At 38.7% G+C, this 18,648-nt stretch overlaps 2 protein-coding genes across 10 annotated transcripts in view; one reads left to right on the forward strand and one right to left on the reverse strand.

Annotated features, from left to right (window-relative positions):
* The window catches only part of sona (sol narae), a 499,516-nt gene that overhangs the window by 447,791 nt on the left and 33,077 nt on the right, over nt 1–18,648 (forward strand). For 5 of the 7 annotated variants that reach the window (XM_065223399.1, XM_065223401.1, XM_065223400.1 and 2 more), the window contains exons 8-10: nt 1,195–1,250; nt 12,724–12,850; nt 12,936–13,100. In XM_065223399.1, the coding sequence (XP_065079471.1) occupies nt 1,195–1,250; nt 12,724–12,850; nt 12,936–13,100 (348 nt within the window). Of the gene's footprint in view, nt 1–491; nt 545–1,194; nt 1,251–12,723; nt 12,851–12,935; nt 13,101–18,648 lie in introns of all 7 variants that reach the window. The other 2 variants (XM_065223397.1, XM_065223398.1) reach the window with 1 other exon arrangement.
* The window catches only part of LOC135702387 (homologous-pairing protein 2 homolog), a 369,039-nt gene that overhangs the window by 74,045 nt on the left and 276,346 nt on the right, over nt 1–18,648 (reverse strand). Inside the window, exons 1-2 of one of the 3 annotated variants that reach the window (XM_065223434.1) lie at nt 1,182–1,255; nt 889–1,003 (exon numbers count right to left, since the gene is read on the reverse strand). The gene's annotated coding sequence lies outside the window, so the exon portion shown is untranslated. Of the gene's footprint in view, nt 1–888; nt 1,004–1,181; nt 1,256–18,648 lie in introns of those variants that run through there. The other 2 variants (XM_065223433.1, XM_065223432.1) reach the window with 2 other exon arrangements.

Consider the following 18,648-nt stretch of genomic DNA (forward strand, 5'->3'; position numbering starts at 1 on the left):
GAGAATGCGATGGAGCAGAGATCACCTCCAGGATCCAGTCTCGGTGGGAAGGACTCGTGCGCTCACACGCTCTCACAATATGCACTCAATCTGGAAATCTCTCTAAAGACTGTCTTCTGAAGGACGACGCTATCCGACCCGTGCACAAGTTAGGACCAATCACATACACTCGATCGGACTGAGCACGCGTTCCGGACTGGGGGACCACGGGGTTGGACACCAGTCGGAGTTCAGCCCCAACATCCCACAAATGAACCGTAGCTCTCTGACATTTCTGACAGTTTTGACCGAAACCGAAAAGTTTTAACTTCATCAACTCCATGTATCTACTACTCACGATTAATCTTTTCCCTGATCTTTCGAGCGCAGCTCTTCCCACATCATAATCATCGTCTATCTTGTTTTGACCTTTTCAACGCCCACCCACATCATCCCGAGAGTACCGAATGTTCGGAATTTGTTTGATTAACTTTAATTGAGATCTTTCGCAGGTATGATATGTGCCGAAGAAGAAAAGGCGGTCGTTGTACGAAAGGCACAGCTGGTAATCAAACTTGTTTCATTCTTCTTTTTCCTTTTTCCAACTGCCGTAAACAAAGCAGACATTTCTTATCATTTAAGGCATCCTTCTCTCACTAATTTCGCATCTTAATCGCATTACCTAATTGGTTGAAGTTTTTTTCCCCGCTTGGAAATCAGCATCTATTGTGTGGTAGAAATTTTCGACCAATTTTTTAAATCGCATACTTCCTCCCAAGAATCCAAAAAATGGAAATTTCTACCACGGTAATTGGCCTTGTTCGTTCCCAAATTAATCTCACCAAAACCGAGTCTCATCCAGATAGGGTTATCTAACCTAGTGAGTACGATGTTACGATAACGGCTTACCTGGACAGCTCTACTAACCCAGTCAACGAAACAGAAAAGCGCAACGTCCTGCACACGAATCGTGTGCCGCACAGAGTGATTCCGAGTTGTGATCCCTTCCTTTGATTCCCTGCGCCTGAAACGAAAAACCACATACAAAAGAATCATTAGGACACAACTCCCAACAACTACTACCGAACTACAACAAGACACCCCACCCCCACACCCACAAAAAAAAACACTCTTAATTATATCACAACCCCCCACCGCCCCACACCCGTGTTTTGTTTGTATTAAAAGCTGGAAATTATTACCTATATTTTACAGACTAGATATGTGTAGAAGACAGTATGCAAATGACGCGTGTAATCGCGGTACCGCAGGTAATTATCGGCCATCAAGTCGGCAACAATTTCCTTCTTCTCTGTTTCTCTTGTTCTCTTGTTTTCCTGTTTGTTCAACCACACCACAAACACTTATTCTACATTAGCATTAGCACCAACAACAACTTTTGCAACAACTTCCTCGACTCTTCTGTCAAAGCTCCGCCACTTTAAAAAGCATTCTTGGGAGCAGACAATGCAGACCTGTTCCAATGCAGTCTCTCTCGCTCTGTTTCTGTCCTTTGAATTCTATTCTTCTCATCAGCTGTCCGACACTGACACTACGTCAGGAAACTTCATGTAGCTCTAATATGCAAACTTTGCTGTATAAAACAAACAAGCTTCAATTATCAGCCTTCGTTTTTCTTCTGTAAAAAAAATCTCTTTACTTGAAAACAGTAGCCTCTCTTGAATATTCTGCATTAAATCATCGAGCTCCTTTACATTACACTTTTGCTCCTTTATTTGTCTTTTTCTTACTACATACTTCCAAGTTCTACTTGAATTCTTCAACTAATAGTGTACAATCCAATCAAATCAATCAATCTGCACTCTTTTTATGTTGTGTGTGTTTGTTTTCATGTGTATTTATCCATTCAAAATTGGCGAACAATAATTGTACAAAATTCAACTTCATCATCAAATGTATTTATGCAATGTGTAAATCTGTTATAGTGGGATCTCGTGTGAATACCTTTATATTTCGTATGCACCCCTACCACAACGACTTCGGGTAACGTGAGTACTTGACGATTCATGCACACAAACCTAACACTAACCGTTAATTGGGAACAATGTATCTATAGGGTGTGCCTGGTATTATAAGCACACTTTCAATACGCCGCCATATGTATAACGATGACGTTTATCAGCTGTTCACCGATGAGTGTTTTTGTTTACCGCCATCCGGAAGTTTGATGAAGAGGTTACCTTCCAGGACACACCGAAAAGGTCATCCAAACGACGAGCAAGGGAGCATGCATTAAGTATGTCACGTTTTCCATATATTCATGCTTAATGGATCGTTCCTAACGTACAACATTCCAAGGTCAGACACGGTCTAAAGACGATAAAGAAGCAGAAGAAACCTAAACGGAGTCAGGAACGGGCCGCATCCGTCAAACCCTTGAAAGCTGTATGATAACTTTCTGTGTGGAAAATCGACGAGTGGCCAATGCACACTGGGCCAGGAATGCAATCTAGTGGAGCAAAATTAATAACTCTGAAACGAAGCATTTCCGCGACTTGGTGTCTTCAGCAAAGTTTCTCATCATAATAAGGACCATCTATTGACAAAAACAAATCGTTCAAAACTCTTCCGCAAAGTTGGCGCCACAATCTAACATCTTTTTTGACGTTTTAGGATACTTGATGTCTTGGCAAAGTTATTTACCTTGACAAAATAAACAACTCTTTTTGAAGACGTAAAATTTCCACAGCCTACTGGTTCCGAGTTATATGGAGTTAAAGAAAAAAATGTAGAAAATATGGTTTTTTCTTTCTGTTTCGGGTTTTTTGCTTACAACCATATAATGTTATATTTTTTAAATACAAATGCATTAAATAAATAACTTTTGTGAAGAAACATACTGGTGTAAGCTTCAAATTTAAAAGATATTGTTGAATAAAACGAAAAAAAACGACAATTTTTTAACTCCCAAAGCGCAAAAAATCGCAACCTGACATTTTCAGCAAAAATTACGCATTACTCGATAAACAAAATATCAAAATTTGAGAGTGGTATATTTTGGTGTTTTTGAGATTTCTTCATTTCAGTGGAACATGTTTTTTTAATGCATTGAAATGGCATTTTGAAGACTTGACGACTTTGGCAAAGTTGTTTATCTTGATAAAATAAACAACTCTTCTTAAGACGTCAAAACTCCACAGCCTACTGTTTTCAAGTGACAGGTACTCTATTGTGAAGTCTGTGAAAGGGAAATCACACATCGTGTGTCATCAAAATACGTAGGATGTTGAGAGATTGAGCTCGTGAGAGAGAATTGTTTGAGAGACAAACTCTCTTACTCTCTTGGTAGTGAGTAAAGTGTACACACTAAGATTTTTTTTACAGGAGTCAGTATTTTTTTACTCAGTTTTTGAATTGCTGAAAAAGTCGGTAAAAATTCAAATGACCGTTATCCGTAAGGAATCAATGAAATCGACCAAGTTTATTTTCTATAATTAAACATCATTAACAGAACTAGGTATGTACAAGTTCAGAACAAATTATCTCTTTAAAAAAATTTCCACAGATTTTTAAACTTTTACCGAACAGTTCCGCAATTCAAAAACTCGGTAAAACCGTACTGACTCGATTAGTGTGTATGGGAATGAACTGGTTTATCTATTTTACAGTGATTTGACAAGTATTTTTTTAAGTAAAATTACCAAAAGCGGTAGATATTTATTAGTTCTATGTACTTGGCCACGTGAATTCACGATTACTGCTGGTAATTATTGGTAATACATTATTTTATCTCTTCTCCCATACTGAATTTCGACGATGTCTACCAAGGAAATAGTGGCATTTCATAAATTCAATATGGGAACCAGTTAACTACAGCTTTCCCCCGAAGAACGCGTTTCCCACTGAGTTGCACCCACCGCTTTGTCTCGGTGGGTTTTCAACAAAGCGATCTGATTTTCAGCGAGTGTTTAGTTCTCCACTGACCCTACTTACATGCAAAAAATCAGACCGACTGGTTAAAACCCCGCCGAGAAAAAGCGGAGGGTGCAACTCAGTTGGTAATATTACAGTGTTCACTTGGCTGTCGACAGAAGCAGGCAACTCTCGATGTGTGTCACGCGATCGTCTGTTGACTCGGCCACCAACCATTGTGTGGTCCTCCTTATTGTTTTTCATCAGCAGTTCTTTCGGTCGACTTTGGAAAGCAACCGTTTCGTGATGAGTAAATATGTGAGTGCTGACCACGTGTTGCGTCCATTGCTACAATGGAAGCGCTCTGCGTTGGCGATACTGTCATACAATGAAACCAGTGGAAGCGGCTAGCGTGCTGATGGAGAAGGCTTACTGGCTAGCGGAAGATAAAGTGTTTATTGTATTGTACAGTTTTGACTATATTTTTAAAATGAAATTTACAGTGAACAAGAATCCTTGGCTCTGTAAAGTTAATTCGATTAAACCTAATGAAACAAATTAATAAACAAAATCAAGAAATTGGGGTGAAATCTTGGCTTCGGCAATACCTTAACCTATTATCGTCAGAGGGGTAAACAACGTCCTTGAGAGCTCAATGTTGGTATGAGGATACATTGTGTTTCAGAGCATCTATTTGCCAAATTTGAGTGCTCTAGGACTTTTAAAACCCCTGACGATAATACATTAAGGTATTTCCGAAGCCGAAATTTCCCCTAGCTGATATTAGTTTAGATTAGATTAGAGTTTAGAAACATTGTCATTTGAAGCCAAAACAAAAATATTTACGGCGATTTGAGCATTTTCTCGACCTTTGTTCGATTGGAACGGCTGTTGACAGTTCGATTGGAATTTCGTGGTGACTGTCGTCGATACTATAACTGAAGGGGTTTACCCAGTTCTATTTTGGGCAGATTTGCAGTCAGAGCGCTACCCGCGCTTGGTAGAAATCAAATGCAGTGCTAAAAGGTGCCCAAAGAGATGAATCTTCTGAACTATCTGAAAGCCCCCAGCTAATAGTGTTTTGTTGGCAAAATTCCATCTACAGAACCACTTTTAGGCAGTGAATTCAGTCACGACCCGAACAGGAACCGATAACTACCCGATAACATATGAATATCTTAATGTGGTATCATACCTTATTTTGGTATGCTTGTGGTATAAAATCTTGTTTTGATATTATTCAGTCATCGAAATATTTTGTTAAAGATCAAATAAATATCAAAATAACAAAATGTGATCCCTCAGTTTTTAGACAATAACACATCAAAGAGTATGGTTCTAAATGGTATAAGAAGACCTTTCAAATAGCAAGTTATGGTATTCTGGCATAAAAAAGGCGTCTGTTATCCGTCAGTTATTATAATAACTAAATTAATTTTTAGTTCGTTATTCGTAGATCATTTTTGAGGTATTATTTTTGGTATTTTACCTCTTGTCAGCCTTGTCAATACCACATTTAGGTTGCCAGTTATGCTATTTTCATATCTTTATTTGGCTCCATATGGTATTTTCTCCTGCTCAGAGAGTGACCCAAGAGTGTTAAAGTGACTATGAAAAAGAAAACTCAATTATGCATCTATTGTAGGCATTTAAAGGCCAAATACAAAAAAAAAACTATAACTTTTTCATGCCATTTACCATCTCTGGACATAACCAACTGAACCATAATAAAGAGGAAATAAGCTTTCCAAAAAGATAAAAACATAAGAAATCCTTATGAAACCTGACGAAATCCGTTTAAAATTACCAATGTTATTACAAAAATAGTAATGAATGTGATTTTGGTTTGGTGCTCCAAAAGTTAAAATCTTCGACGAAGTTGGTCAAGGTCTTTTGAATTTTCGCACAACATGGGAAGAGTGTCCATGAGTACTTTCATTATGCTGACATTTATCAGATACTTTAGGATATATTCAAAAAAAAATCATCATAATAAAAGTACACATGGACACTAGCGCCATTTAGTGAGAAAATGCAAAATATATGGATAATTACTGAACAAGGGCGCCATGTAGAGGCCAGAAATCGATGGTTGATGTCATTTTGCAATAAAAACATTCTTCTTCCAGGCAGTGATGTAAAGTATCAATTTGAATACCAACAAAATGATGAATTTCACTAGTCCTACTAGATGTAAGCATCAGTTCACTTAGTGTCAATATCAACCTCAATTTGAGTGCACAACTAAATTTGAAATTGTAACGCAGCATGCCGAAATGCATAGCTCTGTAGCAAATATTTCTAACTGGTTGCTGATCTTTATAAAGCTCATCGTTATTTAAAAGACAAATTCTTTACTCTCCACATTATTGGTCAGTGTTCACTCGGCTGTCAACAGAAGCAGACCACTCTCAATGTGTGTCACGCGATCGTCTGTTTACTCGGCAGCAACCATTGTGTGGTCCTCCGCATTGTTCTTCATCAGCAGTTCTTTCAGTCGATGCGTCGTCGACTTTGGAAAGCAACCGTTTCGTGATGAATGTGTGAGTGCTGACCACGTTTTGCGTCCATTGCTGCAATGGAAGCGTTCTGACCCCCGTTGGTGAATCTGCCATACAATGAAACCACTGGAAGTGGCTCCCGTTCTGGTGGAGGAGGCTTATTCGATAGCGGAAGATAAAATGTTTATTGTGTTGTACCTTTTGACTATAGTTTTAAGCAGGCATGTCTACACGCAACACTACACTGCGTACTGCTTTTTTTACAAACCACCAAGAGCATTGAGTTGTACGGTCCGTACCAGTGCTCGATAGCAAACACCAAACGCAGCGAACAAGGCACCGGTACCGGTGCCGGTGCATAATTGTTTGCACCGGTGTATGGATCTTCGGCAAGCACCAAAGCCGAGTGTTTCTGACTTCGGGAAACACCGCAGCCGAGTGTTTTCGATTTCGGAAAACACGCTTGCTGCTCGAAGGAATTTTCTTTGCGGGACTTATGAAAGATTATGCTGTTACACAAGGTAGCAATTAAATGCGTCTAGAGCTGGTAGACAAGTGGTCGAAACACTGGTCTCATAATTCCAATGTCCATGGATCGATTCCGATCTGTCACTCTCCAGTTTTTTCTGTCAACATTATTTTCAAAAGGTAATCTATAAAATTCATTTCGATTTCTTTTTTGGCGTAATGCAATCTTATGAATCTTATGAGCTCAAATGATCATCTACAAGGATTATTAAAAATACGCAAATCACCCACTTCGCAAGAGCGTGTTTCTGTTGCCGTCCACCCACTGGTATTTCTTGGCTTTATGTTAACTAATTGAGTTGATTGTTTTCACACGATTTGAGTCAATCTAATAACGATAACTTATATCCAACAACAACAAAACAGCTACCATGGCTGATATGGAGCTAGTAGAAGGTAGAATGCGATCCTTCTTGCGTGCATTTTTATTTAGGGGAAAACAGCCCAAAATGCACCTCGCACAAATCGCTCGCTGCGATTTTTCCTAGCATTCCCGTTTTTAATTCATAAATTGGACAAGTTACAGTGCTAGTTTAGTAGTGTACTTAGCATTTCGGCAAAATTAACAGTGGAATAGCTATGAAAAATCAAAACGGGCGTTTGGCCCGGGGTGCATTTCGGGCTGTTCTACCCTACATGAATGGTAATTAGTTCTGTTCACCCACCGCTATTTGGGTGTTTACATCTGTGCTGGTATGCTGATGCTAGTGAACTAAAGCTGTACTTATAAATAGTCAGCATAATGTAAACAGGACGTCAGCATCTACCAGCATGAGATTTCAGGAGCCTCTGAAATTCGTGCTAGTTAGTTGAGTTGGTTGAGCTAGTGAACCAGCGTATAATATATTATTTATTATCTTATAGTGAACCAGCATGTAATATATTACATAATATGTAAACACCCCATATATCTCTACTATTATTGAATCAGTTGAGCTGTTTGGTTTGGTTGGAGATAAGTTATGATTATTATATTGACTCTAATCAAAATAAATCAATCAGCTAAATTATTTGATGTAAAGCCAAGAAATACCAGTGGGTGGACGGCAACAGCAACACGCTCTTACGAAGTGGGTGATTTGTGTATTTTTAATAATCCTGGTAGTTGAACCCTTGAGCTCATAAGTTTTATAATATTGCGTAATGCTTTTTAGCCAAAAGAAATCGAAATGAATTTCATAGATTTATCTTATGAAAATAATATTGACAAAAAAAGACTGGAAGGTACAGACTGCAATCGAACCTGTTCAAGGTATTACGGAAATGTTGCTCTGACCACTCGTCTATCAGCTTTAGTCGAGACAGAAGATGCTAAAGGCGCATAGGAGCTACGATAATCTTTCTGAAGTCGCCCAAAGAAAATTCCTACGAGCAGCAAGCGTTTTTCCGACATCGAAAACACTCGGCTGCGGTGTTTCCCGAAGTCAGAAACACTCGGCTTTGGTGCTTGCCGAAGATCCATACACCGGTGCAAAAAAGTATGCACGGGCACCGGTACCGGTGCCTTGTTCGCTGCATTTGGTGTTTTCTATCGAGCACTGGTACGGAGCGTAAAACTCAATGCTCTTGGTGGTGTGTTTGTAGGCAAAACTGCCACCCGTGCAAAAGGGTTCAGTGTTTTTACCATGGCTGGTTTTAAGATGTATTGTATAGTGAACAAGAATTGTCGGCTCTGTAAAGTTAATTCGGTTGAGCCTCATCAAATAAATTAATAAACAAACATTGTAATGGCCACAGAAAATTGCTTAAATTATTGAGATAAAATTAGGATTTTCAACTGCCCCATAGTGATATTCCAGTTAAAGAAAAAGTGTCAGATTTATTACAATATGGGTACCGTAAAACGGGGTAACATTGATAGTTTTTTTTTTAAAGTATATTCTAAATATTTTTTACAGCAATGAATGTTTTTCAAATTTTATATTTTTAAAACAAGAACTGACGTTCCAAGACTTAATTCGTTAATAATATGTTTAACGGAAATTAAAGCATTTGCACGGTTTTTTTAGTTTTGTGACCGAACTTCAGTATTTTGATTTCAGTTATTTTGATAGTGCTCGATGAATGTAGAAAAAAATGAGTGAAACTCAAACAATTTAGTTCTCTTAATATGCAACTTTGAATGAGTATATAATCAGAAAACATCATAAGTAATAAGAATACAACATTGAATTTGTGATGGCTTTATCGTAAATACATTTCATAAGTGATGGTTTGAGTGCTTTTTCAAACAGGCGAAAAACTTAAAATATGTTTGTTTAATATGTTTGTAAAATATGTAGTACATACTATATAAAACTATATACGATATCAACGGAAATACCCTAAGCTACAATATGGAACCAATGTTTCTAATTTGGAAAAAAGCACGAGTAAATTTAATCTTTATATTATACTATCAAAGCTACCCGCATTATCAAAGATACCCCGTTTTACGGTACTGCCAAACTGGATCAAATTGATCAGCGAGGTGTATTTGATCATTTACGTTTCTCATCGTTTTTGATCAAATATAATACTTTTCATGTAGAAAGATTTTGAAACATGATGCATTCTTATGACCTGAAATATAAACAATACTGCACTTGAAGAAAAATAATGGGAAATATCATTGAACACACAGAATTCAGACGGCCGAAGTCGGTAAAATTCTACAGAGTTTTTGAACAGTTGATAAAATCGGTAAATTTTCAAATGACTGCTACACGTAAGAATTCAATAAAATCGACAAATTGAATTTATTTTCATTAAATGGGGTTAATTTCACAAAGTCTGTACAAGTTCGAAATATTTTTATTTTTTTTTTTTTTACAGAACTTTAAACTTTAACCGTTCCGTTCCGTTTAAACTTTAACCGCTTTAATAGCTCCGTTCAAAAATTACCAAACAGCGGAGGCCTGGTTTAGTGTGTGGGAATGGAGAAGGCGTTACGAATCCGGAAGTCATGTTCCGACGTAATTTTGCAATCCAAGAGGGCGACTTCTGATTTATAATATGGGGCTGTTCAAAAATGATGTGGACAGTATTTGAGAGGCTTTAGAACCCCCTTCTCCATGTATCTGACAGTTTTTGTGTTACCAGAAGTCTACACATTGATTCAAAATAGCGTCAGATATCGATTTCCGGTTATTGCGCGTTTTCTCCTTTCTGAAAAAACTAACGACATTTTTTTCCTAAATCGTAAATTACCATCTTGGATTCTTAAATAGCGATGGGCTTTAGTCTCCAGTTAATGCTGCTCTGAGGCTCTCAACTACCCCAACTAAATCTACACGCAATCCAAAAATGCATGTTAGTTTCATTTCCTATAATCCATCTCAGCGAATGATACAAGTTGACCATGCAGAAAATACAATGGTTTTACAATCAAGCAGTTTATTTATAACATTGTACAACGACGCACACACTTGCCACGATTTTCTCCAGCTCCCGTTCAGCAAAAAAAGCATACGCCTTCGAGATATCGTACTATAAGCGCTACTTATTCACTTTTAGCCTATCCATGTTCCAAAGCATGGAGAGAACAGTGGAGAAAGCACAGGTCTGATAATCGCAACGTTCGTAGTTCAAGTCGAGTCGGCAATCTTGTTGCAATTTTTGTCGACATAATTTAATTTCATGCACTACTACACTCCACATTTTTTGCATTGGACCGCAGCTCGGTGTATCTCATCTTCCCTTCATGCGGTCTCCATTAACATCCTGTGATGATGAATCCCTCATTATTGTAAACAAATCATACATCCCCCGGTTGGGTGTATCAAAGATGTCCAACAATACCGTTAGTTTTGAAACGGAGGGGACAAGCGTAGGAAATTGCAAGACCCACAATTGAAAAAGCCTCAACTCCATTTTGTAAAGAAACATTGTAAGGCTATGTTCTCGCATACCGAAACTTAAATTCGCAAACCTAAAACACAGTCGGGTAGAGGATAATTTCCCATGCCTGTTCATTTTGTTGGTTTGCGTTGGTGGACTTCGATTCGCGACAAAATTGCCTTAGGAGGTTTGTTTACTAAATGGAGTTGAGGCCTTTTCAATTGTTGGTCTTGATTGATTATTGATAATATAAGGAAACCAAGATGGCGGTATACGGTACATCTTCTTTCAACCTAGCTCTTTAAATAAATTCTGTCAATAAGTGGTTTGTACAGATTTTTCTGATTAAAGAAATCCCACACCAAACCGGGAAACGTAAGATTCTATTGCAGATTTGCATCAAAGATATGCATAACTTGTAATGTTTCCTGATATGAAAAGATCATGTAATGGGGTCACCCGAAGATGTTTTGAATAATTTTTCGATGAAAGTTTGTTTCCCCAAATGCATTGCGTCTTTAAAATCATCTCGTGAAGGTTTTATACAAAAATATGCATACTGGAAAGAATGTTTTTACGCAGTAGTCCATTACGAGAACTGTCATTACATTCGCTGCATGAAAAATATGCAGAGGATGTAATATATCCAACCTTACAATGGATGTAAGATAAATTTTTGCGTGCATTTAAAAAATTGAAGAGACTTTTACACGTATACAATTCAAAGATATCACGATGTATCAGTCAATTTTGAAACAACTTAAGCCCTTATTAAACAGCATAGAAAGATTAGAGCTCCCAAGAGTTATTTCCTGTAGGATTGCTTCCAATTCTTTCCCTATTAAACATATTTTTCTGTACTATTAAATCATTGGATGTTATAAAGATATTTTGAGCTTGAATGTTACTAGACGAGGTTGTAAAGTATGTGTTTGACACACAAAACCAACCAACCTCGCTTTCAGAGAATCACAAAGAGCGATTTTATGAGATTGACAGGTTTCATGAGTCAAACACATACTTCACAATCTCTTCTTGCAACTTACGAGTACAAAAATTATAACATCTAATAGTTTCATAATTCCAGGATTTCCTGTTGCGGGAACTTCGAAACCTCTTCTACATTCAATTTATTGCACTGATGCTTATATTTTGACAACTGCCCATGTTGGCATCATATCACTCTTACAGGCCACTGTACACAGAAAATCGTATTCTATCCTATATCTACCTTGAATTCTTTGATTTACTTTCTAAAACGATTGACTTTTCCTCACAAATTATTAAGACTAACTGAATGTTTCTTCATTGTTATACAAGCGACTTTTGCTGTACTTGAACAATCTTCAGCCTGTACATTGTTCATGAACGATAATTTTCCAGCTTTGTCTTCCATTAGAACTTTCGCTAAAATTTCCCCTTCAAATAGCCTTACTTCCGACTATCTTCAAACACTGACAACTCTGTCTCTCTGACAAATTCTACACTTCGAGATAGAATTTTAACGTTTCAACCACAAACTGACCCCCACCTAACTGCACGTTGTTTGTATACTAATCCAATTAAGTTGAGTAGAAAGCAAAGCATTCACTCACTAAAACGTACACCCAATCAATTTTCCATCACTAGATTAGAACTGTTCATTGCCTCTAGAAGCGCTGGTAAGTAACGCTGCGTTACTTGAAATGCGTTGTTTATTCCATTAACTACCCACATACCATCATCGATTAACTACAGTAAATTGGTACACTTCTACTGCCCAGATAAAATGATACACACCATTAGTTATCAATTTACTCGCTTTTTCGCATGCATTTTCCCACCCTTAGCAAATAAGTTGTTGGTAATTGTTGGTTTATTTATTTGTTGTTTACATCCCCAAATTATTTACCCCGGAACCCCATTTCCCAACAACCCCCCCTTCGTTGTACATACTCTCGCAACCGAATCACTAACATCAAGTTCAATTTGCTCCTGCTCTGTCTCTCCGTTTTTGCAAACCGAAAAACAAAACCCCGGAAAGGCTTCGCATACGTCGGAGGCGCCTGCGTCGTGAACAAGCGACTGGAGAAGGTCAACAGCGTGGCCATCATCGAGGACACCGGCGGCTTCAGCGGTATCATTGTAGCGGCCCATGAAGTTGGTCATCTGTAAGATTGGTTCCAACTCTGATTGATCTCCAACCATTCACTGCACCGAAAACTGGTTAACTGGTTCCGTTTTCCACCTTTGTAGACTCGGAGCCGTTCACGATGGATCTCCCCCGCCAAGCTACCTCGGAGGACCGGGCGCGGAAAAGTGCCGCTGGGAAGACGGATACATCATGTCCGATCTGCGGCACACCGAACGGGGCTTCCGGTGGTCACCCTGCAGTGTTCAAAGTTTCCATCATTTCCTCAAGTGAGTATGTTTGTAGGGTCATGCATTTTCCGATTTCAGATTGTATAAGCGCTGATACGTTTTCCCAAAGAATTCAACAATGATAGTACAAAACAGAGATAGGGAAAATGGATTTAATGTTGGCCTCAATGTCCCTAATATGGGCCCATATATAAATTCAACAATCGACTTAATTTCCAATAGCGACCAAAACTATCTATTAGTACCGTCCCAATGACGCGTTCATCTAGATAAAATTGATAAATAGCAGATTTTTAGCGATGGGCCCAATCGTATATCCATAGGCCAACATTAGAGCCATTTCCCCTATATCCGAAAAAAATATATTTTGGGATGATCTAGGACGTCCTCATTATTAGTTTGAAGTTCGGACCTATATCAAATATTACTAGCTGAGTGTGCCCAGCCTTGCTCGGGATTCAATATTAGCTTGATTTTATGCGCCAATTGAAAAAAGCATGCTTTATTGTACGTAGCCCCCCCCCTCTTATCTAAGGGGCTACCCCTTTCGACCTTCACATGCCAAATTTGGTTCCACTTGCTTGATTAGTTCTCAAGTTATGCAGAAATTTCTGTTTCACTTGTATGGGAGCCCCTCCCCCCCTCCTAAAAGAGGGGCGAGGGGTCTCGAACCATCATAAGAACCTTTCTCTGCCCCAAAAACCCCTGCATACAAAATTGCACGCCGATCGGTTCAGTAGTTTCCGAGTCTATAAGGGTCAGACAGACAGACAGAAATTCATTTTTAGATATATAGATACCTGTTGGAAAATTTCTATTGGTGATTATTCATAAAATGTATAAGTCAACTAATAAGCAGACACCTTGCAAAAAAGTGAATGATGATCATGTGTCAAATGAAATGTATAATTGGTAACACATACCGTTTATGCATTCTTATAGGAGCTATGTGGTTTGTCTAATGGAATATATAAGGCTGATGTTCCGACAAAAATGTATAAGTGATACACACTAATAAAATAATCAATTTTCGTTTCATGTCTTCATAAATTGTCGTAGTGCCCAAACACACCATATGGAATTAAAAACAGAATAATCTTCAAATATCCTTGAAACATTCCTTGAAGTTCCACATGCTCAAGCAAGTTTTCCACGATATCCCAACTTAATGTACGGCTCCATGTGAGATTTATATTTGTATTAACAAGATATCTAAGATTACCCAAATCATCCTGGAATTCATATCTTGAAATGCTTATAGGCTCAACCAAAGTCTTGTCCTGACTAATTTTTTGCATTCATGAAGCTACGTGGAACCTCATCAAGTGATATGAGAAGTTGTACTAACAAAATATGTTCCATTCTCCAAATTGTCCAGGAGTTTTAATCTTGAAGTTCTTCAGATTCAACGAGGTATTTTACGATGTCTTGACTAAATTTTGTAAACCAAAAAAGCTTCATGGAGCCCCATAATATCATGCGGGATAGTTAGTTGTAATGACAAATTATTTTGGGGTTGCCTAGTCATCCTGAGGTTTTGGTCTTGAAGTCCTACAGGCTCAACAAAGTATTCTATGTATGTATGTATATAAGGTAGCCACTATCCCTTCAAAGATCTTGTCTTGTATGTAACTCCACTTAATAACAAGATCAATTTGAGCTACCGATCTGAATTCACAATATTGCTGTATGAAGGGCCAAAACGGAGGGGTAAATAAAATAAATAAATAAATAAAGGGGTAAAAGTAAACCCGTAAGCAGAGGCAATTACCGGAAATCCACGGGAATTTAAGAATCTCCTTCCAACGATACGATCCAACAAATCGAATAAAGCAATTCGCAATACTTATTAAGCTTCCTACAGGATGGTTTGTTAAGAAGGGTGCGTCAATTTCACTGAAACTGTTGGAGTAGAATTCACACCACCACAATCGAATCGGTAGGATAAAGAAAATGATAGTGATTATTCCCTCCTAGACTCCGGTTGTCATACCACTCCATCGTCCAGTTCCAGGTCAAATGATACCCTGATGCTCCCTCCCAACCCTGTATTTATTTATATAATGAAAATACATGTAATGGAGAAATGAAATATATAAGAACAATGAAATAATGAATATAAATTTATATAGTTAAAAAAGTTTATATTCTACAATGAAAATAATAATTATTTTAAATATAATAAGATGCAGCTCTATGTTTCCTCAGCTTACAATATCAAGTGGATGGAACACTGAAATTTCTAGATTATATTAAGCAAATATCTATATTTCATCTCTAATTACTAATAATGTAAGGATGTAAATGTAAAGTGTACAGTGTGATATAACTAACTAACATGACTAACAATAAAATGGGATTACGAGAAAAATAAAGGAAAGATCACGATGATTTCGAAGAGCTCCAATAGATATGCGGCCGCTACTTCTTCAACCAGTGTTAAAAACAGCACTCTCGCCTTTCGGTTCTCACACAGCAGCGCAAACCCCATGAACTACGAAATACACTCTAGCTGCTCCAACTAGAGGGATCTCAGCAGAGAAAAAAAGGACTGCATCCACTTTCCATCACCAATCACTCGCGACGCCAGCTCCTCACCGGCCGAATCAACTCGCGACCAACGCCGAAATCAGAACCAAAAACTCCAGCGACTGAAAACCCACGCGTCTGATAGCGGCCACGGCACACTTCGATCTGAAACACAACCTCAACGCACAAACACGACGATGACAACATTCGTCCGATATGCGGAACGCCAGCACGCACAAACAAAGGAAAGACAAAATGCACACACAGAACACGTCACGAGCTAATGGCGCCGGTGGTGTAGTGGTAAGCGTGATTACCTCTCACCCCAGTAGGCCTGGGTTCAATCCCAGTCGGCGCCGCCGGGATGTTCTGAGGCATAACATCTCTGATCACGCCTTCCTTCGGATGGGAAGTACAGCCGTTGGTCCCGGTTCATGAGTTGATGGGTCGATAAGTAGGGTCCAGGTGTGGGAGCTGCCTTCCTGGCACGTCGGTAGCATTGGTGCTCAGCACGGAAAACATAGGATCGACGGAAAAAACAAACCAAAGGAAAAAAAAACACGTCACGAGCTGAACTGCTAACGTTGGAAGCCAAACGCGAACTGTTGCTCAACAAAGTATTCTATGATGTTCAAATTTATTATACCGATCCATAATAGTGAGATAAGAAATTGTGATTTCAAAATCTGTTACATTCTGAAAATTGTCCTGAAGTTCTGATCTTGACGTTTCACAAACTCAATGAGATACTGTACGATGTTCCGACTAAATTTTGGCATTTGTAGAGCCTTGTGGGGCCTCCCTTAGCGCAGCTACAAAGCAAGACCATGCTGGAGGCGGCTGGGTTCGAAAATGTCTCGACTTCCCTAGGCATAGAGTATGATTTTACCTGCCACACAATATATAACAATGCAAAAATGCTACAGGCATCGGAAGCTTTCAATTAATAAATGTGGAAATGCATCTAGAACACTAAGTTGAGAGCACACAATAAGCTAAAATGCGATAAGCAAAAAGTTTGAAATTTTAAGAAGAAGAATAAGAATAAGAATAATAAGAAGAATAGCATCAGCGCCGCCAGTGGTGTAATTGTAAGCGTGTTTACCTCTCACCCCAGCAGGCCTGGGTTCAATCCCAGTAAGCACCGCCGGGATGTTCTGAGGCATAACATCTCTGATCATGCCTTCTTTCGGAAAAGAAGTAAAGCCGTTGATCCCCGGTTCATGAGTTGATGGGTCGATAGGTAGAGTCCAGGTGTGGGAGCTGCATCCCTAGCGTCGGTAACATTGGTGCTCAGCACGGAAAACAAGATCGACGGAAAACAAATCAAGAAAAAAAAAGAAGAATAGCATCGTGGTTCCCGTATATGATGTAGGAAATATAGTTGAAATGACTAAATAATGCAAGTCCGCCAAATTATCCAGAAGTTAAGATCATGAAGTTCTACGGGCTCAAACATAGTCTTGTACGATATTCTGACTTATTATTAGAATCCATGGAGCTATGTGGGACCTCATCGGGTAATGTAAGACATACAGATGTGTTCATTAAATAACTTATACTATCCAAATAATCTTGGAGGTTCGATTTCAAGATTTTTCAGACTCAACGAGAGCTCTGTGTGTTCAGAAAATATGGTCGTATCAACGTACAATATCTCTTTAAATCTGTAGAAATAGCGTCGCCGGTGGTGTAGTCGTAAGCGTGATTACCTCTCACCCCAGCAGGCCTGGGTTCAATCCCAGTCGGTGCCGCCGGGATTTTCTGAGGCATAACATCTCTGATCACGCCTTAGTTCGGAAGGGAAGTAAAGCCGTTGGTCCCCGGATCATGAGTTGATGGGTCGATAGGTAGGGTCCAAGTATAGGAGCTACCTCCCTGGCGTCGGTAGCATTGGTGCTCAGCACGGAAAACAAGATCAACGGAAAACAAATTAAGGAAAAAAGATCTCAAGATCTAAACTCCAGGACAATTTGGAGAATGGAACATATTTCGTTAATACAACTTCTTATCTCACTTGATGTGATGACGTCCCACGGAGATGCATGGATTAATATAATAAATCCAGACATCATACAAGACATTGTTAACTCTGCAGAACATTACAATCCAATTCTCAGGATAACTTGGAAACCCCAATACGTTTTGTTTTTACAACTACACATCCCACATGATATTATGGTGTTCCACGTAGCTTTGTGGGTTCACAAATTTAGACGAGACATCGTGCAATACCTTTTTGAATCTGTAAAACGTCAAAATCTGAACTCCTGATCAACTTGGAGAATGGAACATATCTTGTTAGTACAACTTCTTATCTCACTTGATGTAATGAGGACCCACGGAGCTGCATGGATTCATTTAATAAATCTGGACATCTTACAATACTTTCCTCAGCCTGCAGAACATCAGGACCCAATCCTCAGGATAACATGGAGACCCCAGCAATGTTTTTTTTCATTACAACTACATATCCGTCATGATATCATGAGCCTCCAAGAAGATTTTAGGGTTCACAACTTTAGTCGAGACGTCGTACAATACCTTGAAGCTGTAGAACTTCAAGACCTGATCTCCAGGACAATGTGGACCGTTATATACCTCACATGATGTTATGGGGCTCTATGATGCAAGTTTGGATTTAAAAATCTGTTGGTACTTCATAAAAGGCACCGTTGAGCCAGTAGAACTTGAAGAGCAAAACTTCAGGACGATTTTTAGAACTAGAGATATGTTTTCAACGTAACTTTGCATCCTACAGAGTGCTATTGGGCTTTATGAAGCTCTGAAAGATCAACACATCGATCGAGACATTTTATGCTACTTTGAGGCATCGTATAACACTAACCTGTAGAACTTCAAGATCGAATCTCCAAGATGGCCTGGATAACTTTTATTAAGGTAGAGAACTAAAGGGTGTCCACGATGAAATTGCCACACACAAAATTGATTCGCAAAATTCGAGTTTTCATCCGATTGCCATCAAATGTTCAGGGATTGAGAAATAACTATTAAACTTCATTTTACCATTTTACTCGTATTTTATTTACAGTCCATA

Source organism: Ochlerotatus camptorhynchus, unplaced genomic scaffold (genome assembly GCF_037179485.1).
Source record: "Ochlerotatus camptorhynchus isolate MF236.1 unplaced genomic scaffold, CSIRO-AGI_Acam_v1.1 ptg000192l, whole genome shotgun sequence".
Taxonomy (NCBI): domain Eukaryota; kingdom Metazoa; phylum Arthropoda; class Insecta; order Diptera; family Culicidae; genus Ochlerotatus; species Ochlerotatus camptorhynchus.